Here is a 26459-nt window from a genome sequence, read left to right on the forward strand (position 1 = left end):
CTGCCCTTCAAAAATGAAAATTAAAAAAAATTTCCAGAATAAACTTAAAGGTAGTGATACATTTCTTAAAAAATACAGATTTAAAATCAATAAACACCTATTTAATCCCTCCCTATTTTCCATTACAAGTTTGTAAATATCACAACAATGACGATGACACATCTGATAGTGAACATTTAAAAGTTGCAGCTCTGCTTTCATGGCTCTCTGCATTATTTTCTGACAGCACACTGATGGCAAATTCTCCATCTCTTTAAAAAGTTGAAATTCCCTTTAAAATAAAAAAAAAAAAGAATTAGGTTAAGATTACAAACATTTTTCTATAGTAATGACAGGCCTCTAGAAACATTTTAAATTTCTTGCATTTCCCTGTCAAGTTTAAATTGATTCTACTGAGGATGGAGAGGCTGTTGAACACTTAACAGCTTCAGAAAACAAGGACGTCAAGAATTATGACTAAATATATTCTTTCTAGAAGTCAAGGAAGTAAACAATTTTCAAATTCATACTTTCTTTTACCAAAAAAGGATTCCAATCTAAGGTAATAACTTTATCCAGAATCAATGTATTTTTCAACCTAAATCAAACGTTGCCCAAGATTTTTTTAAGTTGTAAGCATTTTGGATGGAAATTGTTCTTAAACATATTATCTTTTTAACAGCAAATAATTTACATTTTCCTTAGTAATAAGAGTAATTAACATAAGCAAATATTTTGCTGTGCTATTACAATGTATCCATCTAAAAGCCCCAAGTTACTACATCTTTTTGAGTGTTAATGTTATTAGAAGTCTTCCCTTGTTTCCAGTTGCCACTTTCAGCTGTTCTCAACATTTCTGCTTCTGGAGTTGAGATGCCAGAATAAACTCATTAGAAGAATGAATGAATGAAGGAAAAAGTAAATGACCTCAGAACATTATAACTAATTTGGCTTCTTACACACCTCCCTGTTTCTTTCCCTTCCCGCTTCCTTGTTCTTCATTGTGCTCTGAATTATAAGCGTATCTTAATAAATGCAAAGCAAATTATATAATAGATTAAAATTAATATTAAAATGCACCAGTGAAAGTAGCTATTTACTTCTTCAAATTTATGATATTTTCAAAAAACACTTTTTGTTTTTGTCTACAGGGGAATAAAATGAAAAAAAAAATGGAAAATTAAATCAGTATGAGTTTGGGTTGAACAGGTAAGATGCCAGGAGTTTCTGATGAAATTGAGACTGAAATTTCAATAAATGAAGAGCTTTAATATTCTATATTGTTTTATTTATTTGTTTGAAGCCAAATGGCTGAAGCAGATGATTGCTTAAGTCACTTTTAGCTATTATTCTGTATGGTTAAATACGCTACACAGAAAATAAATACTACTTTGATTTCCCCCGACATGTATCTGCAAGCTCATACATCTGATGTACCTCTCAGGATGTTTCTTTAAGTCTGTGATAGCAGATGTTTTCCTTAATTCCAGGGAATCCTGAAAAAATGATTTTAAATTAAATTATAAATATATGATAAATAACACATGGTCTATCTGGAGTTCCAAACTAGTATTAATAAAATGTAAAATTCAACTTCTAATGCACTTTGTGGCAACAGCAGCCATGAGAGGATAGAGCTGGTAATAATCTATATACCCTTTCCCCTCATCTAGCATTTTTCTCACAAAAGCCTCAATATAATCAATGAACCAAAAACATTTGCTAGCATATACTGTCTCTTTATAAAGTCAAATAAAATTTTGTTATTAATCATATTGATTTTACCTTATTTAGAAAATTTCCATTAGGTTTTAAACTGTCAACTGAGGAAGATTTTTCCGATCCTTTTATCACAGCCATCTGCGTATCTACACAATCTTGACTGTACGACCACTCTGTATTACAAGCCACACTTCTTTGTTGCTCTCTTTGCCATTCGCCAGGCCGGTTTTTATTCATCATTGTAATCTCTGTGTTGCTTGATGTAGATACTATAGAAGATCTTGCACTTGTTGCCCTGCTGGTTGTGAAACAAGCCCTAAAATCAGTGCTAACATCCACAGTCTGATTAATTGTGACTGTGCAACTTGCTGCATCTGTCACTGATTTAGGATTTATTCCTTCCATATTGTGAAGGCATGTTTTATTTGTGGCACTGCTACTGGCAACTTTTGGGGAGCTACCTTCTTCTATTGCCTGAATATCTCTGACTGTAACCCTTGGTAGTGTAATAGAAAAATCTAAGGCTGGGTCAGGGGTGTTTTGTAGGCTTTTATAATGTGAATATTCACAGGCAGAAATTACTGCATCATCAAAAACAGAGGTCCAGGAAGTTTGACAATCTTTAAAGGGTTGTAGTAATGTCTCTAAAGCTTTGTCTTGTGGTAATGTGCTAGAATTTTGAAGGTGCTGTAATATTTTGTTCTCAACAATTGTATTTCCACAAAAATCTTTACTTTCAGTTATCTGAGATTTCATTTTTTCAGTATAAATTTTAGTTTTTAATGCTTTTTGAGGGTTCAAGAATCCACTCTTAGATTGAGATTCCTGGTTTCCAAGAGAAGTGCTTCTTAGTATACTGTCATCAAATACTGTGTGGTACATTAAATTAGTTTCTTGTTCCTTATGCTTTTCATAATATTCTCTTAACATGACAGAATTCTGAAATTTGGAGACATGAGGTGAATCTTCTCCATAAACATCGAGTGAATCTAAGGAAAAGATAGAACCACTTTCCAATTTAACATGATTATCTTCTAGATTGCTATCACATTTAACTTCATAACCTGAATTTCTTAATTCAACAACTTCCAGATTAGATACACTTAATGTTTTTGTATGATCAAAAGATAAATGGTTACTTATATATTCTTGTTCTTCTGCACTGTGATATTCCTGCTGTGAGTCTTCATCTGTATCATGCTTTTGCATATCTTCAGCAGTTTCTTTATATTCACCATCTGAAATCTTGTACATTCTTTCCAAGTCAACAGTCTTATTACCTCGATGTTCCATAATATCAAAAAACACCTCCTTTCTTTTCTGCATTTCAGGATCTAATTCTGAACTTAAAAGAATGAGACTTTCATGCTTTAGTTTTGACTCTGAATAATAAATAGAGTATGTTTCATTTAAGGAAGCATAGTCAGTACTGTCTTCAAACTCACTTGACTGAGACTGAATACTCTCTCTGTTAGTATCTTGACTCACTGAAAAAGATGGCTCCAATAAATCTTTTTCGTCAATATTGCTTATTTCTTTGTCATTAGCTCTTTGCTCTAGTGCCAAAGAATCCCAGTCATCATCAGGAAAAGTCAATTTGACTTCATTACAACCATTGGAAGATAACAAATTTTCTTTCTTAGTTTTAGGTTTATCTGATTAAAAAAAAGGGATAAAATGTTAACAGCAGCAACATTATATAATTTAAACACTAAAAAAACCTTAGATACCATCTGGTCCAAGCTTTTACCAGTACACAAATACCTTTTATATTATTCATGACAAATATCCCTTATAGTAGCTGTTACAGACTGAACTGTGTCCCCCTACAATCCCCAAATTCATATACTGAAGCCCACATCCGCGATGTGATGGTATTTGGAGGTGGGGCCTTTCGGAGGTAATTATGTTTAGATGATTAGCACCCTTATAAGGGACAGGAGAGAGCTTTCTTCCCCTCTTTTATGTGAGGACACAGCAAGAAGGCAGCCACCTACAAGCCAAGAAGAGATCTCTCACCAGAACCTGACCATGGAGGCACCTTGATCTCAGACTTTCAGCCTCCAGAATTATGAGAAAATGAACTTCCGTTGTTTTAGCCACCCAGTCTATGGTATTTTGTTATGGTTGCCTGAGAAGACTAAGATAGTAGCCAAGATTCTGCTTGAATTTTCAATGGCAAGGAGTTGACTATAGGGCAGCCACTCTGTTTGTAGGCAGGTCTAATAAGAGACTTTTTTCTTAAAAAATTATTTAATAAATCTTTGAGTGCCTCCTAGTGCCAGCCCTAGGCATTGTAAAAACAAAGGGAAAGAAAACATGAGTGCTGCCCTCAAATGCTTACGGATTTTTTAAGAGTCACAAATAAGCACACAAAAATGTACTAAAGATAAAAGTGATGACAGAGTTGTGCTGACAGAGCAGGTAAATGCTTGAGAGGAAAGAAGTAGATTTCAGAGAAACTTTCTATTTAAAAAGTATTTTGAAACAAAATAGACAAAATCATTTAAGGCAGATCCAACAGCAAGTACAGTTAGCTGTGTGAAAGGAAATGGCATTTTCAGGAAATTCTAAGTTAGCTTGTCTGGAGTGAAAGAGCTCGATGGGAGTGACAAGACCTGTGAACTGAAAGAAGCGTTTTATGATGTGCTAAGGTGTATGGGCTCTTATTCTAAGGCAATGGAAGACCACCAACAGCTCCTTAAATGGGTAATCATGTGACTGGAATTGGAACATTGGCAACAATAAGAATGAAGGCTTGAAGGAGGAGAGTAAAGGCAGGTAGACCAAAAGAGTGCAGAAGTGAGACTGAAAAACATACTGGTATAAGTTCCACAACTGACCAAGTCTTGGTGGCTGATTAGAACTGACAGTGAGAGGAAGAGAGATATCAGCAATTTTCAAATATTTTTTTGACTAAGAGCACAATTTGAAACACATTTTATATCATGACCCAGTACACACATTTGACAATATATGTGTATATAAGTAAAATGAAAATTTTACAAAACAGTAATTACTCCATTTCCAATGTGTTCTGTTATTTTCTATTTTATTTCATTTCATTAGAAAAAACCTGATCACAATCAGCTAAACTGATTTCATGACTCACCGATTGGCCACTACCTGTTTAATCATTCTAAGATAATGCTATGGTTTACAACTTGGTGCTACAGTTCAATGGGAATACTCATTGCTAAAGAGATAGAGACTTTATGAAGAATAGATTTAGAGGGTAAAGAGGAAAAGTGAGAAGTAAGGGGAAGATAAGGAGTTCAATTCCAGACAAGTGAACTTTGAGGTTAGTGATAGAACACCCAGATGTAAATGTCCAGCAAGCTGTTATAAATATGGGGTTGGAGATAAGAGATCTGTTTAGGAGTTCTTTATACATTCTAAATACTAATTCTTATTTTTTAAAATGTATAAGTGAATTTTCCTAGTTTATTATTATCTTTTAATTTTTTTTTTTTTTAAAGAGACAAGGTCTTGCTATGTTGCTCAGGTTGGACTTGAACTTTTAGGTTTAAGCTATCTTCTTGCCTCAGCTAGGGCTACAGGCATGTGCCACAGCACCTGGTTTAAACTTTTTACAGCACTTCGTTATACCAAAGTCTTTGAGATTACTTAAATGATTTGGTCTTTTGTTTTATGACTTCTGGGTTTTGTGCCTGGCCTTCCCTACCAAATAATTATAAAAAAATTCTCCTATAATTTATTCTAATTCTATGTGTTTCTGTATGTTTAACACTTAGCCTTTCTACATTATGTAGAATTTATTTTTCTCACTAGCATAAGGTAGGAATCTAACTTAATTTCCTTCCAAAATGGATGGTCAATTGTCCTAACACCATTTGCTAAATAATCCATTGTTTTCCTTCTGAGTTGAAACAGCATCTTTACCATATCCTGAAATCTGTTTCTGTTTCATAATTTTCTAAGAGTTTATTTCTATTTATTCTATTTCATTAATCTATTATCTTTTGTGTAACAGTATTATACTGTTTTAATTATTATAGCATCATAGAATATTTTTGCATCTGGTAGGTTAAGCTTCTTCCTTTTTTGTTTTATTTATTTTATATTCTATCCCCCAAATTAAATTTTTTAAACTCATTTTTTTGGGAAAAATTTTGAATTGGATGAAAAATCCTATTGACATTTACTGGGAAAGAGAGAACCATTATCATGTCCAATCTCTAGCAACCTTTCCTTAATTCCAACATTTAATGTATGAATAGAAAGTACACTGTTTGTTCCATTAGGGTTCATGACTGATGTCTTCATTGTATAATATATTCATTGTCTAATACTTTATCACTTTTAAATGGCCCTCTTTATCTTTGTATAATGGTTTTTGCATCAATTATACTATATTAATACTTAAGATTAAGTATTAAGTTGTTTTTTTTTAAGTTCATTTGTTTCTTAACTTGTCTACCCTTTTATTTTAAACCTTTCTTTTCTGTTTTAAATGTGTCTCATGAACAATATAGGATGGGATTTTTGTTTTGACCTAGAATCTCTCTTAATAGTTTAAACCACAAGCCAGGCATAGTGGTGTGTGCTTACACTCCCAACTACTCAAGATACCAAAGCCGGAGGATCCCTTGAGCTGCAGTGGGCTATGATCACACCACTGTACTCCAGCCTGGGTGACAGAGCCAGACAGTATCTCAAAAAAAAAAAAAAAAGTTTAAGCCACATATGTTCACGGGCACATATCTTGCTTTTTATGTTCTTGCTAGTTCTTATTTTCTTTCTACCATTACCAAAAAGAAATTTTGGATTTATGGGAAGAAAAAAACATATATAACTTGTTAGGCAGTGGAAGTCAACCTGCCCACTTTCCACCTATCACCCAAATGCAGCTGTACATGTTAACAGTTCTGGAAAGCCTGGCTGGACAGAAACCCTGCTTCCTGCTCCCCTTCCCCTCCCTAAATCTTCCGTTTCCGTGAAAGGTCTTGCCTAGACTGCCCATAGCCACCAAAAATCACCTCAGTGAATTTGCCCAGTTAAAAACACACTGAATCTTACTGCCTCATGGGACGAAGGCTTAAAAAGTACCAACATTGGAGGGGGAACTGTTTGACACAATTACATTTATCACCCCTTCCCACCCAGAATAAAGGCAACTGGCCTGGACCCTCACCTTTTTGGAAGTTTCCTCCATTACTGTGGTAGCCTTTACCAGAAGCTGTCTCCACCACTGCAGTGGCCTGCATCACTCAAGGATATGTAGTCTAGAAAAGTATAAATATTGAACTATTATTATAATGGACATTATATTTTTAAAAAACTATTAGAAATACAAGAAGAATGGGATAAAGCAGCAGTTATAGTCAAAGGTTCTAGTATCAGAGGGATAATAAATAATAAAACTGGTAGAACATATGAGTAACTTTTAAAAAAGCATGAATTAACAGTGACACAGAGAACAAAGGCATTCTTTTAAAATTTCTAAGGAACATCTAAGAAACCACCAATATGTTAGGTCACCAAAAAAAGTCAAAAACCAAAAAAACAGAATCTTAAAGACTATAATGTGACTCTATTTATATCAAACCTAGATCAAAAATATTTTCAAAACAAATTGTACAATTATTAAAAACCAATGACATAATATATCCATACAGTGGAGTATTTTTCAGCAATAAAAAGGAACAAACTACTGAAACATTGCCTCATAGATTAATCTCAAAAACATTATGTTGAATGAAAGAAGCCAGACAAAAGAGGTTACATACTGTATGATTCCATTTAAATAAAATGTCCAGAAAAAGCAAATTATAGAGAAAGTAGATTAGTGGCTGCCTGGGATGGAGGAGCGGGTGGGGGGGGTGGGGGGGGTGGAGAAGTTAACTATAAATGGGCATGAGGCATCTTATTTGAGAGATATAAATGTTCTAAAACTGATTTATGGTTTTATGTGATGGCTGTACCACTTGATAAAGTTACTAAAAAAAATCACTGAAATTAGCAAAATATATCTCAATAAAGCTATTTAGATGAGAAAACCCACGCTAATCACTAAAAGGAAAACCAAGACACTCCAATGGACACATGAATAGCCCCAAAGGAGACCAAGAGGAAAGATGTCCAGCCAACTTGCATCATTTTGAGCCTCTCATCCCTACTTATCTTTACTGTCCATACTTCCAAAAAGCTGAGGTGTCTTCAATGGAAGTCTGGTGATCAGGTATTAGAAAGGTTCCTGGTGAGTTTGGGGGGAAAAAAAGTTTACTTTAATTCTCAATGAACTATTTCAATAACCAATCCTGAAAAAATCATCTAAGTTCACTCTGTTCTATAATACTATGAGAAGACATTATAAAGCAGAAGATCTCATTCCATGCAGACAGCCTATTTAGCTTTGAATCCTGACTTTGGTACTGCATAAGCAGTGTGGATTTTGATAATTGAAAAAATTAATGACAGTAAGAACAAAGACTACCAAAACCTATGGGACATGGTCAAAGTTATCACCAAAAGAAGCCATAGATTTAGAGGCTTGTTATTAAATAAAACTGGAATTAAACCATCAACTCAAGAATCTAGAAAAGAACTAAAAATAAACCAAAAAGGTTGAGAATATAATTAGTTAAGACAAAAACAGAAGTGATCAATTTAAAAACAGTAAAAATGGTACCTAAAATCAAGAAGTATTCTTTTAAAAGACTAATAGAAGTAGATAAATACCAGACAAATCTAAGAGAGGACTAAAACAGAAATTAGTAATGAGAAAAGGAGCATTTTAACAAGAGATAAAGAAGTACTTTTAAAAACTAAGATTGTCATGTGCACCCCTGATGGCTAACTTGAAAACTTAACAAAAAAACAGGCAATTTTCTAGGAAAACAATTTTTTAAAATGACTCAGAAACAGGTGAACAGAGAATCAACCATAGAAAGAACTTAAAAGGTTAAAGATATATCCTGTAACAATTCCTATCAAATCTTCTTTGAACAAAGAGAAATGGTGACAAGCAACCCTAAAAACTAAGCTGGGCAGGCTGGCATGTGCTTGTAGTCCCAGCTACTAGAGAGGTCGAGGTGGGAGGATCATTTGAGCCCAGGAGTCTGAAACTGCCACAAAAACAAAAACCCTAAAACTACAAATAAATAAAGCATTGAAGGGATAAGGGAATACCAATTTACATGGGTATATATTTATATGTGTAAGGAGAAGAGGTTTTCACTTTTTATTATTTATTTATTTGAGACAGGGTCTCTGTTGCCTCGGCTAGAATGCAGTGGCATCATCATAGCTCATTGTAACCTCAAACTCCTGGGCTCGAGCAATCCTCCTGGCTCAGCCTCCCAAGTAGCTAGGACTACAGGTATACGCCACCACACCTAGCTAATTTTTTTAATTTTTTGCAGAGATGGGTCTGCTTTGTTGCTCGGGCTGGTCTCAAATCTCTTGGTCTCAAGTGATCCTCCCACCTTGGCCTTCCAAAGTGCTGAGATTACAGGCACAAGCCTCTGTGCCCAGCCAGGTTTGCACTTTAAACAAGGTAGTCAAGGAACACTTCTCTGATAAGGTGAGACTTGAAAAAACTGAAGGAGGGGAGGAAGAGAGTCATGTGGATATCTAACCAGTCAGGAGGCCAGTGTAATAATCTAGGCAAGAGATAGTGATGGCCAGGAACACAGTGACTGCAGCAGAGGAGGTAAGAACTGATTAGATCCTGGATCTATTGAGGTTAGAACTGAAAGGATTTGTTTTTGTTGGAATGGATATGAATTGTGAGAGACACATTAATTCTGAGATGTAAATTAGACATTCAAATGGAGATACAGAGGTCTGGCAATCAGTGAAGTTGACTAGAGCAGCACTGTCCAGTAGCCACATGTGGCTACTAAGCATTTGAAATGTGGCTAATCTGAATTGAGATGTACTGTAAAAGTAAAACACATACCAGATTTCAAAGACCTAATATGAAAAAATATAAAATCCCATTTTTATTTCATTACATGTTGAAATAATATTTGATATACTAGATTAAACAGAACATATTAAAATTAATTCTACTCATATCTTTTAACCTTTTTTAATGTGGCTACTAGAAAACATAAAGTCATATATATTGCTTATATTATATTTCCACTAGATAACACTGACCTAGTTAGTGATGTAAATTTGGGATTCATTAGAATGGAGATTTAAATCTATGAATTGAATGTAATCACCTACTGACTGCAGAAAGAGAGAAGAGACTCAAGGATTAAGCACTGAGGCATTCCAAAGTCGAAAAAGGTTGAAGAGATGAAAAGTAACCAACAAAGGAGACTGAGAAGGAAGAATACGTGTAGCAGGGGAAAAACCAATAGATGTAGATATGGAACAGTGGAAGACAACAGAAGAGGGTGTGCAAAGGAGGAGCGGATGATTATTGTGGTGCAGGATGAAGATTGGAACTTATCACAATTTGGCAGCACAGGGGTCATTTATAACTTACAAAAACTGATTTGGGGCCGGGCGCAGTGGCTCACGCCTGTAATCCTAGCACTCTGGGAGGCTGAGGTGGGTGGATTGCTCGAGGTCAGGAGTTCGAGACCAGCCTGAGCAAGAGCGAGACCCCGTCTCTACTAAAAATAGAAAGAAATTATCTGGCCAACTAAAAAAAAAACATATATATATATATATAGAAAAAAATTAGCTGGGCATGGTGGCGCATGCCTGTAGTCCCAGCTACTTGGGAGGCTGAGGCAGTAGTATCACTTAAGCCCAGGAGTTTGAGGTTACTGTGAGCTAGGCTGATGCCACGGCACTCACTCTAGCCCGGGCAACAAAGCAAGACTCTGTCTCAAAAAAAAACCAAAAAACAAAAAAAAACCTGATTTGGTCAAATGATGGGAATGAATGCCTGTCTGGAGTAGATTCACAAGAACTGGGGACAGTACACACAATCCATTCAAAATTTTTTGCTCTAAAGGGAAACAAAGAAATAAGTAGATGTGAAAGGGGGTTCAAGAAAAATTTAAAAATTTCTTTGAAACAATTAGAACCAAGAATAAAATTAAACAAAATGCTAAACTAAGGAAAATTATTTCAAACAAGAAGGTAACAGACTTAAAGCATAAAGTGTTCCTGCAAACTACCAATATGCCAAAAATATAAAAAATCTGTGTTTGCACAACTCCTAAGACTCGTAAGAGTCAAATATATTTTAAAAGATGTATAAACGCATTACTATCAAAAATGCAAATTAAAATGGATGGATTTTTACCTATCAAATTGGCAAAGACTGATCATATGCTGTATTATTAAGGGTGATGAAATGGACATTCATACATAATGAGAATTTAAATTCTCCCAACTCTTTCAAATATAATGGAATACCTATCATGCAGCTTATAAAAACAAAAGAGATAGATCTTTATTTACTGATATGGAACATGTTTATAAAATACTGAGGATTTTTAGAATTTCTTTCATAGGACTTCAGTTAAACCCATGTTAGACCTTTTCAATATCCATCACGTCTCTTCGCTTCTGTATTTTTCCATCCTTTTGTCTCCCTCATGCTTCAGTCTGGACAGTTTCTTATAACCTACCTTCCATTTCACAAATTCTTTCTACAGTTGTACTAATTCTGATGTAGAATCAATCTATTAAGTTCCTAAGTTTGTTTACCTGAATTTTTCAGTTCTAGAATTTTACCCAGTTTTTTCCCAGTCTGTTTTGCCATTTTTAATGTTGTCTAGTTTATGGTAAATTTTTTCACATTAGCTGTTCTCTCCCTCCTAAAAGACAGTAAATATAGCTGTTTTACAGTCTGTATTTAATAACTGCAGTAAGTGGAATCCCTGTGGATCTGTTTGTATTGTCTATTGTTTTCTGGCTCACGATGTCATTTTGGGTTCCTGGTTATTTTGATTAAGTGCTAGACACTGTATTTGATAAGTTGTGCACATAAATAATTTGAACCCAAGGATGATGTCACTTTTCCTCAAAGAGAATTTTTGTTTGCTACTGCCAGGTGCCACAGGGAACTAATTATCTGGAATTATTTTATTCTGACCAAAATTTGAGATTTCTCTAAGCTACTCAGATAACTATAGTCTGAGGGAATCCGATCCTAGTAAGCACATTGGAAGGGGTAGATTACCTGGCTCCTGCCTTTGACAGACCAAGGACTCTGATTTTTGTCCTTTTATTGCCAGGAGGCTGTCAAAAGCATAGCCTACTCTCTGTTATTTCTTCTAAATTATAACAGAGAGTAGGCTATGTGTTTCAAGGCAAAAGTTGTTCCTAATGCTAGGCTTACTTCTCGGGGTTCCCATCCTTTCCCAGGTTGTAGCCTGGCAATTTCTCCTTATCTGGCCAGTTCTTAGATGTTTTTAAGAAGATTTTAAAAATATTTTTCTAAATTTTTTAATTGTCTTCAATGAGTAGGAGGTCTAATTACCTAGCTTGCCATTATCCTTACTTTTAAAAGTTTAAATACAGTTCTGTGACACAAGTAAAATCTCTTGATTGAAAGATTAACTATTTAAATGATCTGTTTTAAACTTATAACTAAGTTTACTTATAAACAGAAATAGGCATTTTAGAGAATTTATGAAAATGATTTAACAAACTTACAAAACTGAGAAATATTAAAAAGTAGACATTATGGCAGCAACAGTGGGATTCAAAACTTTTTTTTTTGCTCCCGATAGTCCCCACCACACTTTCAAAACTCCTTGCCAGGTTCTGGGCAGAGTGCTCTGAGTAGAAGAAATGTACATTATTTTAAGGTTAAAGCACAGAATAGCTTCATGGAGTTTTAACTACAAATATACACATTAGTATCTGTCCAGGATCAAGGGGGTCTCCCTGCAGATTTCTGGAACTCTTTTTCTACATAATTCCCTTCTCTCAGGAACACCGCCCTACAATTTCTAACTGCCTTAGCCTTTCTGAACTCCAATCTCTGCCTTACTCAGGGAGACCTCTGCTTTGCTTGAAGTCTCTGTCCTTGCTGCATGGTCTTCAGTGTGCTTCCAAGCAGGAAGCCACGCTGCCATAGGGCTAACGTTGGATGTTTCCTTTCTCTTAGAGATCGCAATCCTATACTGCCTGTTGTCCGGTGTGTTACTCTATCATGGCCAGAAGCCTCAATATGCTTGAGAGTGTGTGTTCTGACTACAGTGTAATTAAGAATAAAAAAGATAATAACTTCCCTAATATTTGGAAATTAAGCAACACACTTATAAATAATCCATTGGTGAAAGAATGTATCACAATGAAAACTTATTTTGAACTAAATGATTATAAAAATATCACATGTCAAAATTTGTAGGATGCAGCTAAAAGTGCTCAGAGAGTTTATAGCTTTCGATGCTTATATTAGAAAAGAAAGTTTAAAATCAATGATCTTAGGTTCTATCTTAAGAAACTAGAAAAAGCAAAAAAATTAAGCCCAAAGAAAGTAGGATGGAAATAGAAAAAGGAGAAGTAAACAAAACAAAAATAGATGAATAGATAAAAATAAACAAAACCAAAAGTTGTTTCTTTTTTTTTTTTTTGAGACAGAGTCTCACTCTGTTGCCTGGGCTAGAGTGAGTGTCATGGCGTCAGCCTAGCTCACAGCAACCTCAAACTCCTGGGCTCAAGCAATCCTCCTGCCTCAGCCTCCCGAGTAGCTGGGACTACAGGCATGCGCCACCATGCCCGGCTAATTTTTTCTATATATATTTTAGTTGGCCAGATAATTTCTATTTTTTTTTTTTTTTTAGCAGAGACGGGGTCTCGCTCTTGCTCAGGCTGGTCTCGAACCCCTGACCTCGAGTGATCCACCCGCCTCGGCCTCCCAGAGTGCTAGGATTACAGGCGTGGGCCACCGCTCCCGGCCCAAAAGTTGTTTCTTTAAAAAGATTAATAAAATGTATAAATGCTTCACAAAACTTATCTAAGAAAGAGAGAAAACACAAACTATGAATGTCATGAATAATAAAGGGAACATTACTACAGAACATATAGATATTAAAATAAGGGGGTATAATAAACAACTTCATCTAATAAATTCTATAACTCAGATGGACATACTTCCTTGAAAACCACAACCTTCCAAAATGGATACAGGAAAAAATAAGTCATATGAACAGTCGTGTCTCTTAAGGAAATTAAATCTGTAATTAAAAATTTCCTCTCAAGGAAAATGGCAGGCATAGATGGTTTCATTGAATTCCATCAATCAATTAAGGTAGAAATAAAGCTGGAAATCAATCTTGACTAACTCCTTTAGTGAAGTGAGGAAGAGGGAAGACTTCTCAGTATGTTTCACCGGGCCAGCATAATGTTGATACCAAAACCTGAAAAGAACATTCCAAGAAAAAAAAAAAAGCAATACTTTTTATACACAGACTATTATATGCTAAATTAATTTTTTTACAAAGCAAAAAAAGGCTAATACAGCTGGATCAAGTGGAGTTTACCTCATGAAGATGAGGGCAGTCCAAAATTTATAAATAAATCAATGTTATTCACCACAGTAAAAGAATAATGGAGAAAAATCACATGATCATTTCAATAGATGCAGAAAAAGAATTTTGATAACATTTGTTAAAACTCAAAACCCATTCATGACAAAAAGCTCTCAGCAAATCATGAATAGTAGGAAACTTCCTCAATCTAATAATAGCTATCTACAAGAAAAACCCCAAAACCTATAGCCAACATCACACTGGGTAATGAAATACTGAATAATTTCTGTCAAAACAATAAATTTGTTCTCTTACCTATTATATTTATTATATCAGAAGTCCTAGCCAGTGCAATGAAGGAAAAGAGGTAAAACTGCCTTTATTCACAGGTCACATTATAATGTACAGAGAAAAAAACAGAGATATACAAAGAAACTATTAGAACTAATAAGTCAATTTAGTAAGGATGAAGGATAAAAAGGTCAATATGCAAAAAAATCAACTATATTTCTATATTCTAGCAACAACTATAAAATGAAAATGTAAAATAGTACCTACCATTTATAATAACGTAAAATATTTGGTGATTAAAGGTAATAAAATATGTGCAAGACATCTATAGTAAAAATTATAAAACACTGATGAAATTAAGGAGGAACTAAAACAAATGGAGAGCTATACCATGTTCACAGACCAAGAGACTTAATATTGCTAAGATCTGTTCTCCGCAAATGGAGCTGTAGAGTCAACACAGTTACAATCAAAATTGCAGAAGAATTTTTTTAGAAGTTGACAAATTGATTGCAAGTTAATATGGAAATGCAATGAACCTAGAATAATGAAAACAATCTAGAAGTTAGATGACAGATATTTCAAGAATTATAAAGCTACAGCTATTGACAGTATACTATGTCAGATTAAAAGATTAATGGAACAAATTATGAGTCCAGAAAGAGAGCTACATGTATATGGTCCCTTTGTTTTTGAGAAGGTCACTATTTCAATTCAATGTGGAAAAGAACGCATAAGGCATATTCAATAAATGGTACTGGCACACCTAGATTTTACAATGTAGTTTTTTTTCCTAGAGGAAAATAAATGCCTAGACCTGTATCTCACACCACACTCAATAATAAATGCAAGATGAGTCATGCTTCTAAATGTGAAAAACAAACCTATCCCATTTCTGAAAACATAGGAGAATATATTTATGATTCTGGGGTGGGCAAAGATTTATCAGCTAGAATACTAAGGCATTAATTAAAAAGTTGTTGATTTCTCACATTTGGTGGCTCACACCTGTAATCTCAGCATTTTGGGAAGCCCAGGTGGGAGTTCAAGACCAGCCTGAGCAACAGTAAGACCCTATCTCTACAAAAAGTTAAAAAAAAAATTAGCCAAGCATGGTGGCAGGCACCTGTAGTCCTAGCTACTCGGGAGGCTGAGGCAGGAGGATGGCTTGAACCCAGGCATTTGAGGTTGCAGTGAGCTATCACGACACCACTGCACTCTAGCCTGGGCAACAGAGGGAGACCCTGCCTCAAAAAAAAAAAAAAAAAAAGTTGTTGATTTTGATTCAGCAAAATTAAACTTCTGCTCACCAGAAGATATTACTAAAAAAACGAAAACACAAGCCAAAGACTGGGAGAGAATATTCACTCTCCATATTCAACAAAAGGCTCTTATTCAGATTATGTAAAGAACCTGTACAAACAGATTTTTAAAAAATCTAATATAAAAGGGAAAAATTCAAGCATTTACTTCACTCCCACACACACACAGAACATATGAATGGCTCTCATGTGTATCAAAAAGTGCTCAACATCATCAGTCATCAGGGAAATGCAAATTTAAGCCACCCAAGGTGCCACTTCACATTAGAATGGCTTTTTAAAAAAGGCTGATAACACCAGATATTGGTGAGGATGTGGACAAACTGGGATTCTTACACATTGCTAGAGGGAATACAGATTCTTAAAACCATTTTGGAAAACTGTCTGGAAGTTTCTAATGATGTTAAACACACACCTACCCTATTACCAAGCAAGTACATTCCATTTTCAGGAATGAATGCATTTCTCTGGAGAATCGTTCTTTGATATATTATTCAATAATGACTGAACCTCTATTTGCTAAGTCATTTGCTAAATGTTGAGGACATACAGGTGATCAGTCTCTGCCTCTATGAAGCATAACAGGCACACAATTTCCAAAAGTGGGGTGAGAGGAGGGGAAAGGAGCATATAAATTTTATTATAGAGTACCTTTCTCAAAACTTGCCCAATATAAGAATCACTTGGGGAGACTAAAAACACAGATTCAACAGTCTAAGGGTTAGTGAAGGCCTTTGAGAATGTCATTTAAACTGAGATCTGAAAGATGAGCAAGTGGGAATTAGCCGCAGGAGGAAGGACTCCTTTAGTATTGATTTTGACAGAAAGGGTAAGGAGAGGAATGATACAGAACTGGATATGTCTTTTATATAAAAATGAAATTATCATCATTGATTTATATTCACTGAACTAGGAACCTACGTAGAGAAATAGTTTTTTGTTTTTAATGTTATTTTGCTTTTGGTTGAGGAGGAGCAATGGAGATGATGAGTTCATTTTTATACAAAAGTTCCAGGTGCGTATAATACGAATGGAAAAGATACACAGATGTGAAGCTTAGTAATTTAATTAGCTAAACTGGAAGTATTCGACACCCTAATATACATATGTATGTATGCATGCATTTATTTATTTACTTTTTGAGACAGAGTCTGGTTGTCACCCATGCTACAGTGCAGTGGTGTCATCACAGCTCACTGCAACCTCAAACTCCTGAGCTCAAGCAATCCTCTTGCCTCAGCCTCCCGAGTAGCTGGGACTATAGGTCTATGTTTATGTAATTAAAAAAAAAGTTTTTGGAGACAGGGTCTTGCTCTTAAATAAACATTTCTCCAGAGATATACAAATGGCCAAGAAACACACGAAAAGATGCTCAATATATATCACAGTCATAAGGGAAATGCAAAGCGAAACAAGATACCACTTCACACCCGCTAGGATGGCAATAATGATGATAAGTGTTGGGAAGGCTATGGAGAAATCGGAACTCCCATCCATTGCTGGTGGAAATGTAAACTGTTGTGGCCACTTTGGAAAACAGCCTGGCAGTCTCCCATAAAGTTAAATACAGCATGACCACATGACCCAGCAACTCCACTTCTAGGCATTTACCCATTTTTACTGTCCTTGGAGTTCCCATTTACCAAACCGGTTCCTCCAGTGTTCTCGATCTCAGTGAACGGTACCAGCTGAGCCGAGCCAGACATTGCAGAAGGCGCCCTTGGCACCCCTCCTCACCGGGTCTTGCCAGTTTTAACCCCCGACTCTCAGGGTATCATGGCAACAATCTCCCATTCGGCCAAAATACTCTTTCCAAAATGCTCATCTGACCGCTTCGCTCTACTGCTCGAAACTCAGCGAAGGACTGTCGCTGTTTTCAGATGCATCAAAACCTCGGTACATCCCTTAAGACCCCACAGCGGTCTGGACCGCGCGTCAAGCGGGGCGCTTTGGTCTCCCAGATGCACCGGGCTTCCCGTTTCCTTAAACAGGTCGGGCACGTGCGTCGTCCGGCCGGCCGCGCCCCTGCCCGGCCTTTAGTTCCCGCTCAACCTTCAGACCTCGTCTCGCACACCCGCCTTCCAGGGAAACCTTCCCGGCCCTACACGCTGGCCCGGGAGCGTCCCCGGTCCCGCGGGCACACTGGGGACACGCAGCGACCGCCCTCCTCCCGCTGGCCGGTCTGGGCCGCCGCACCCTGTGGAGACACACGCAGGAGCGGGTCTCCATCCCTCCCCGGGGAAGCCACTGCCTCGGAAAGACGGTCTCGGGGGTGCAGGTCGCGCGGCCCGCGAGGACGAGCCGGAAGGGCCCTGTCGGAACGCGCGCGAAGGTCCGAGAACCCCGGGGCCGCCCCGGGAGCGCGCAAGGCCGCGGCCTCTCCCGCACCTCGCCGGCCTCGTCCCCACCGCCGTTTGGCGTCCCGCGTGCCTCAGCCGGACGGGCCTCGGGGCGTTCCCCGGCCACACGGGTTCACCGCCCCCGACCTGCTCAAGCCCAGCGGCCGCGCCCTGCCCCGCCTCGCTGCCCAGCTCACCGTCCCGCGTCCACGCCCGTCGCCCCTGGGAACAGCGAGGCCGCTGTCGCCGCAGCAGCCACACATGAGGCGTCCACTCTCCGCAGCCGCCTCACGGCTAATGGCGCTCGGAACGCTGCCACGGCGCCCGTCGGGTAACGGCTGCCGGTGGCCCGCCCTATTGAGCGTGACGAAGCACGCTCCTATTGGTCATCACGAACAGGGCGACCCGTGATTGGCCCGGCGTGTGGGCGCCAAAGCGCGGGAAGGAGGCCGCCTATTTGGATTTTGCACGTTTGGCGGAAGAGGAGTGTATGTGCGCCGGGACGGGAGGGCAGAGCCACCTGCGAAGATTTTCCTGCTTTGCAGCTCGAGACCCTCGTCCGGACCTCGCGGCCCTTTAAAGCCAACATGCGAAAATACTGGGGGGCGCTGCCCCTGCCGGCAGAGGACAAACTGCCCCCATTTGGGACCAATGCCGCCCTCAGTGCCCGAGGGGGTCCTGTGACCGTCCGGCAGAAATGCCGTTAGAGGGCCCAGGGGCTAGGTGAGGTCAGTGAGGCATTTATTGGTCACGGATGCAAAATTTAAGGGGTTGCCAAAAACCTCAGCAATCGAGATAAATAACATTGTAGTGCAACTGTTTTACAAAGTCAAAAGTAATGAAAAAAGATCCAAGATGAACAAAACACCCAAATAAGTGCCCCGTTTTGTTTTGTTTTGTTTTTTGCTTCAGGCTCTAAATGGCTCCACAGGGCACACTGTGTTTACCTAAAATTTGGCTATTTTGTTCACCATGGATTTTTTGCATTTTGATTTTTTAAGCAATTGCATTAAAATATTATCTGATTACTGAATTTTTTGCATCCCTCCCTTATATATTGTGCCTTGTCATCCCTGATGGCAAATTTAAACTTGCACAAAATGAACAATCCTGAAGGGATGCAGATGGCTTTATTTGCTTATTTGTCTCAACGTGTGCTTGACTGTTGAAGAGGGCGGGCTCCTTGGATAAGTGGCAGCTGGAGGAGGGAGCTGTGAAGCTATGCCTGCCCCAAAATTGTCCCCTCAAAGGAGGCTGCCTGTGCAATGCACTTCATTCCTGTGTTCATTCCCAGATTTGTGTTGGCCTGCCAGGACCAAGAGCTGGGCGTGGTGAATAGTGAACAGTGAGCATGGGTCTACCAGAAGTCATCTTGGGGTGACTTAATACACTTTAGAGCACGTCTTGCCATTATCTAAGGTGCCTTGGAGTGCCTCTTAGAGTGTAAGTCTTGTCCTTTTGCAGTGGATTTAACTTTTGAAATCACTGTATCATTTAAAGTTAGTATCAGTGGATGAAGGGGGTGGCCAGGGCAGCAGCATGTTGTTGTGACGTGCTTAAGCCCAGTGACTGTGCCCTCACAGGCCAGAGCTTCACAGGGGAATGAAGTCTGGCCTGTGTTATAAAAAAGGGCTACAGGCTGAGGATCACATTAGGCTGGACACTGTCCCCTTATCTGGGCAGATGGCATCAAGAATAGGACTTGTAGTTCTAGGCCATGGTGACCCTGGAAGGGGTGGCTCTGGACGTGTGTCCATGGGAAGGCAACCCTGATACCAAGACAGCTGGAAACCACGTCCTTCTCCAGGCCCTTGACTCTTCTCCTTTGTCTGCTCCAACACAGTGAGAATTGTTAGGAATTTCTTTCCTGTGCTGAACATAAATTTGTCAAATGGTCATTCCACTGTTGGCCCCCTCTCTGTGCTATCGGTACAACACAGAAATAGTCAAATCTTTCTTTCCCATATCAACCTTTCAAGCTATTGAAAGCAGTGATCATGGCCATCCTTATGGAGGATGATTGGGATTTGGGAATAGAGTTAGGATGTTGTGTCACAAGGTGACAGGGGCCCAGACATACTGAGCTCTGACATCACGTGTGTCACCAGGTTGCCGGATAGGTAATCTGTGCAGGACGGTGACACTGTTGCTTGCAGGCAAGTCGCAGAGCAGGTGGCAGGAGGGGCTGCGGGGGTGGGCGGGGAGAGCGCTGGAAGGGAGGCGGTTTTAAAGTGGCCAGGCAGACCCTTTGCACGGAAGACACTAAATCTCCTGTTACGGTGGCAGGTGAAAGAAACATACCCACTTAATGACCTCAGTCGTTTTAGTGTGGCCGTGAGCTCCAGTGCCAGTTGTGTCTTCCTCTGCCTCACCCCGCTTTTTTTTTTTTGACAGTGACTGGATACTGCCCACTGGCCCTGGGGGCGTGGACCCTTGCTCCTCTTCATCTGACTTCTCTGTGTTCACGTGCACGGCCAGCAGCTCTGCCTCTTCTGCCGGGCCGTTCTACCCTGTCCATGGAATTCATTTGGGGTTTATATTGTTTTGATGTGAAGTTTTACATTTTTAAGAAATTGATCCAGTCTGTGATTTCAATGATCTTAGAGATTTTTTACCCCATTCCGAGTTCAGAATAATCATTCACGTAATGGTTTTTACTTACCTTTTGTTTTACATTTATTTTTTTTGCTTATAATTTTCAGATATCCTATTAAAGTTATGTGTTTAATGTAGAAAATGAATATGAAGAAGTGGAAATCTCCTATAATCCTACTTCTCACAGAGCCTTATTTTGGATGTTCTGAGGGAGCTATAGAGAGAGAGAAACCACCCAGATCTCCCACATGGACTGTGATGTCCCTATACATATTTAACCTCTCTATTCAGGAGCTGTTACAATTATTTTATTCCACAAATACCTGCTGAGGCCTTGCTGTGTATCAGGCAGGCCATAGAGTGCAAAGCTTCTTCTGAAAGAACATACAGTCTGAGAGCAGAGAACATATTAGTGGCTAAAATGTGTGGAACAGACAGGATGCGCAAAAGGGTGACAACATTTACAGACAACTGTTTGAGGGAGTGTTAACAAAGTCTTGATAGCATGGAAGCCGCACCCTGGGAATCCTCAGGGAATGTGATGGGAAAATAACATAGAACTAAGCAGCCAAGTGCCCTTTTGAGAAAGGCTGGGTGGTCCCACCACAGGGACCTGTCTTCTCACTTTTGTGACATTGGTAATACCTCGTGGAAGCTGTCTTTTATCAAAATTATCTAGTCTAGTGGCAATGTTGCTATAGTTTAACTTCCAGAGTGTTGCAGCTGCTTTTTCGCTCCTGAGCTTGGTAGTGAAGGAATAATTACTCGAAACAGTGTTTAGAGAGGAGGAGAGACCAAAATCTAAAGGAGAAAATGGCCTCCTCAGCTAAGTTCCTCCCCGTATTTATTTCCAAGCACACGTGCAAAGGGTCAGGGCTGTTTGCTACTTTAGCAACTTCCATACAGGTCAGCTGGTTTCAGCTGACCTCTGCACACAGCAAACAAGCAGCTTCGGGCAGGTGTCTTCGCCTGACCCTTCATTCACCTGCTCACATTCTTTCCATCCATCCCCCCTTCCTTTCTTTCTTCTAGGCCGAGTCCCCACATGTCCCCCTTTTTAGTTAAAATTAGAGATGGGGTTCAAGTATGAGAAAGATGTAAGCTTCAGCCAGTGACCTCCCAACACCATTATGAAGAGACATCAATTGGTGGATCCATCCTGGAAAATAAGAGAAAGTGACAAGACCAAGCACGACTGGTTGCTGATATACTTTTGGGTAGTCATGGGAATGCACCATGTTGTATTATGTAATTTGGTAACAAAAGAGTATTAAAGGAATGATAAACTACTGACACTGATATTAAGCCAGTCTGTTCCATTTCTCTGCCAGGAACGTGGAGGCAACCATACTCCAGTCCATGTCAAGTCCCACCATGTTAGGGGCTTAAACACAGGCGGGTTTTTTTTTTTTTTTTGAGACAGAGTCTCGCTCTGTTGCCCGGGCTAGAGTGAGTGCCGTGGCGTCAGCCTAGCTCACAGCAACCTCAAACTCCTGGGCTTAAGCGATCCTACTGCCTCAGCATCCCGGGTAGCTGGGACTACAGGCATGCACCACCATGCCCGGCTAATTTTTTCTATATATATTTTAGTTGGCCAGATAATTTCTTTCTATTTTTAGTAGAGACGGGGTCTCGCTCTTGCTCAGGCTGGTCTCGAACTCCTGAGCTCAAACAATCCGCCCGCCTTGGCCTCCCAGAGTTCTGGGATTACAGGCGTGAGCCACCGCGCCCGGCCTACAGGCGGGTTTAAGACATGAACCCAGGCTGCCCCATGTTAGAAATTCCCTTCTGAAACTACACGTATCTGTCCCTTTCCCAAAGCAGCAGGCGGGACTGTCCCTCACCCTCATTGTAGTCCAGGCGATGGAAACGCTCACTGGTCACGAGGATTCCTGAATCACGTCGGGGTCACCACTTGTTGCGGCTGCTTTTCGCTCCTGAGCTCAGTAGCAAAGGAATGAATAATTACTCGAAACACATAGTGTTTAGAGAGACCAAAATCTAAGGGAGAAAATGGCCTCCTCAGCTAAGGTCCTCCCCGTATTTATTGCCAAGGACACGTGCAAAGAGTCAAGGCCCTTTGCTAATTTCTTTAACAACTTCCATACAGGTCATCTGTTTTCAGCTGACCTCTGCACACAGCAAACAAGCAGCTTTGGGCAGGTGTCTTCGCCTGACCCTTCATTCACCTGCTCACGTTCTTTCCATCCATCCGTCCTTTCTTCTAGACCCACCCCCCACAAAAGATGACTACTAAAGTAATTTTGTGAGATTACCCTCCAAAAAGCTCAAAGTGCATTTCATAAAAAATGTATTAAATCTATAAATTTGGGAGAAGATCACACCTTTATGATATTCATTCTTGGCATAAATCTTTCTATAGTTTTTCATATCTTATATCTCTCAGATTATACAGATTTCCTAATGTAAGTTCTTCTATTTCTTAGGATTATTACTATTGTTTTGTTTCTTGGGAGAATTTTGTTTATTTTTTTTTCTTTTCTTTTTTTTTTTTGCTATTATGAGTTCCTAAATACTTTGTTTTTCATTTTAAGAAGGAACATTTATATCATTCAATAAACATTTGCTGAGCTTTCATTATGTGCCTAACTACTCTTTAGTTAGATTTTCTAAGTCTAACTGATCAGTTTTGATATACAAGTAAGTTATTGATTTCTACCACATATACTAATATTTTAAGGAATTCATTAAATTCTATAGTTTTGCGATTGAGTACAAATACTTATGTTGCCTCTTTTCCAATATTATACCTTATTACTATTTTGTGTTTTAGTGCATTTTCTAAAACTTTCAGAACACAGTGCTGAAGTATGATGCTTCTAGGCATTTTTTTCTTCTTGATTTAAATAGAAATGCTTCTATTTGCTGTTTTACTACCAAATGTGATGTTAACGGAGATAGTATTTTTAACGATATTGCAGAATTGTCCTTCTATTCCTCAGTCTGTTTTATCTTTATGAAATATTTTTAAGGTCTATAGCTTCCCATCTATATTGATAAATAAAATTGAGCTTTAGCAGGCAGAAGACCATGGAAACTGTTCATATTCTTCACCCTGCCCCCTGCCCTCATACACATTTTATTGGCCAAAAACATTCTGAAGTCTATGATCAAATCCATAATATAACAATATTATTCCCACTGATGAAAGATTGAGGACCAGTCCTTCTGCTACTATCTTCATTATTTTGATAATTGGCCTCTGACAGGGTAGAATATAGGGCTCTGAAAGAAAATAAAATGGTAGAAGAAGGAAATCTTGATAAAGAAGAGTGTAAGGCATGAGTGGGTCAATGAATTAAGCTATAGTTTTTCTGGTGGTCTTGAAACATGGTGGCCACATCTGAAGACATCTGCAGACCCTCCTGGGTTGGTCCTCTCAAGCAGAGATGGCCTCACACGCCTAAATATGCAACTTCCAGGGCTTTCTGTGGTGGGAGAAGAATGGAATCTTGCTCTCTGGACTGTGGGGACTCAAGATATTGAAGAGCATGGGGATAGGGAGGGATGCGGGGGTGCACCTGGAGGCAGGTGTGGATGCAGGGACTCAGGCTAGGAGCACACACGTTGTGTCTGACCTCGAGGCTAGACGAGCATTTCCTAACATTTGTTCTGCAGAACCCAGAAGGCTCTGTGAAGAAACAGGTCTCATGATCACACAGTTGGGGAAATAGTTCCCAGGCCATGTCCCTCTTGCTAGGAATCCCAGTGACATTCATGTTTAAGTGCTCCTCAATGAGCAGATCTATCAACTGTTTAAGGGGGTGTTAACAAAAGCTATTTGTTTACAGAGCTCTTTACTTAGAGACCTCACTGACATTCCTAGAAATTGGTGGTTCATGAAAACACACTTTGGGAAACACGTGACTTACAGTACATTAGTAGTCACAATGAAGAAGCAACACTAGCTATTGTTTTCCAAGTGTTGAGTAGCAGACAGCATTCTAAGCACTGGGCCCCTTGTGCCGAGCAAGACAGACATGCCTCGGGCCTTGGCCAGAATCGTATTACTCGAGGACCCTCTATTTAGCAGTTGCCTGATTTTTCTGTGCTTCAGTTTCCTCACTCAGAACATGGAGTGCCCACCTCGGTGGGTTACTGCAAAGATCAAATATGGATACAGACATAGAGGAGGTCAGGAGTTTAGTCCAGCGGGTTGGAAGTGTGAAGAAGGCCAGGAAGGGTGGGTTGCCAAGGACGATGGCCTGTCCAGAGGGGCAGGCGACGGTGATGGAAAGGGATGGACTTGTGAGATCTTCCTTCAGTGGAGTCGCTGGGGCTGTGCTGGAGATGAGTGTGGGGGCATGAGGGAGAGGAGGGGTCAGAGTAATACTGAGGCTTCCACTCAGGGTGGTAGCGAGGGTGATGGTGCCACGTGGATGTGGATCTGGGGAGGGGAGCATGCTGGTGGGGGCAGGGTGGGAGGGAGACGAGGAAAACCTTGGCTTTGTAAGCCAACCTGGGTTGTGTATTTTTATAGTCTGTCTACTGCCCTATGACATCTCTTAGTACCTGATCCTTTGCTGATCCTCCTCAGTACCCACTGCTGGCCCCTATTCCTCTACCTAATCCCGGTTAGATTGTTCTAGGCTCTTCCTGTGCCCTCTCTTTAGTTACACCCTCCCCCTAGGCAAGTGGAGTCCCAAGACTTGAAAATTGCATCTTTGCTGATGACTCCTAAACCTACACCTCCAACCAGATCTCTTCCTGGAGTTCCACACTCAGTTCCCTATCATCAGTCGTGGAGCTTACATGCCAGCAGGGGACGACAGGCAGTAAAAGGAAAATCTCTTGTATGTTAGATGGTGATAAGTTGACAAAAATGCAGCAGGAAAGGGAAACAGGAATTGCTGATGGATTGGCAATTTTATTTTATCATCTTTCTTTTTAGAGAAGGGGCCTCACTATGTTGCCCAGGCTGGTCTTGAACTCCTGGGTTCAAGTGATCCTCCTGCCTCAGCCTCCCAAAGTGCTGGGATTATAGGTGTGAGCCACTGTGCCCCGCCTGGGATTGGAAATTTTAAATAGGGTGTCAGAGAAGCACTAACTGCCTCATGGCACAGCTGTTTTGATGTTTCATAAGCTGAATTTTGATGTGGCTTAAACAGAACTCGCTAGCCCTCCTCTTTGACCTTATTGTTTTGGTTGGACTACATTTCACTGTCACTGTTGCATCACATAGAATTTTACTGTTATTATTGTAGTGTGCATGCGAGGCATGTCTGTCATTCTTTTTATTATACATAAACACATCTAGTTGGTGTCAAAAGACTGATTCAGCATGAATGATTTTTTCTATGCACAAATACAACATTGCAATACGTTTATCTGAATATTTCATGCAGACAGCACAAGTCACATGATACCGTAATAAATCATATTTGGTAATTAAATTGAAATACTTAGGTTTAGTTTAAATATAAATTCTTTTTCTAGTTCAAAAAAAAATATGGATACATTTTAGATTTCAAACAAAGACATGTTACTGATGCAGAATCAAGTAGAGGTACAGAAGCTAATGCTATGACTGGAACAGTAAGAAAAGAAAAAGAGACTAGGAGAAGGTATGTTGCAAGTGTCATGATGAATAGCAATCGTAGTTTTTGGGGAAGAGCAAAATGAAAATGTGATTGGTTTGTTATATAAAAAATGTTTAAAGATAATAAACTAGACAATATTAAGAGACATTTTCAGCAAGTACATAATGTGGTGGTTTAGGAAGTATGTCCCAATTTTTTTGATACTCTTCTCAAGAAACGGAGCTAACTTCCCTC

General features: G+C 39.2%; 1 protein-coding gene across 1 annotated transcript in view; it reads right to left on the reverse strand.

Annotated features, from left to right (window-relative positions):
• Window positions 1–18353, reverse strand: part of RBM44 (RNA binding motif protein 44) — a 31607-nt gene extending 13254 nt beyond the window's left edge. The window contains exons 1-5 of the mRNA XM_045558678.1: window positions 18267–18353; window positions 6857–6947; window positions 1765–3356; window positions 1417–1475; window positions 98–271 (exon numbers count right to left, since the gene is read on the reverse strand). Of these exons, the coding sequence (XP_045414634.1) occupies window positions 98–271; window positions 1417–1475; window positions 1765–3356; window positions 6857–6929 (1898 nt within the window). The 5' untranslated portion in view covers window positions 6930–6947; window positions 18267–18353. The remainder of the gene's footprint in view (window positions 1–97; window positions 272–1416; window positions 1476–1764; window positions 3357–6856; window positions 6948–18266) is intronic.
• Between the last annotated feature and the right edge of the window lie 8106 nt (window positions 18354–26459).

The sequence above is a fragment of the Lemur catta genome, chromosome 8 (assembly GCF_020740605.2).
Source record: "Lemur catta isolate mLemCat1 chromosome 8, mLemCat1.pri, whole genome shotgun sequence".
In the NCBI taxonomy this organism is placed as follows: Eukaryota; Metazoa; Chordata; class Mammalia; order Primates; family Lemuridae; genus Lemur; species Lemur catta.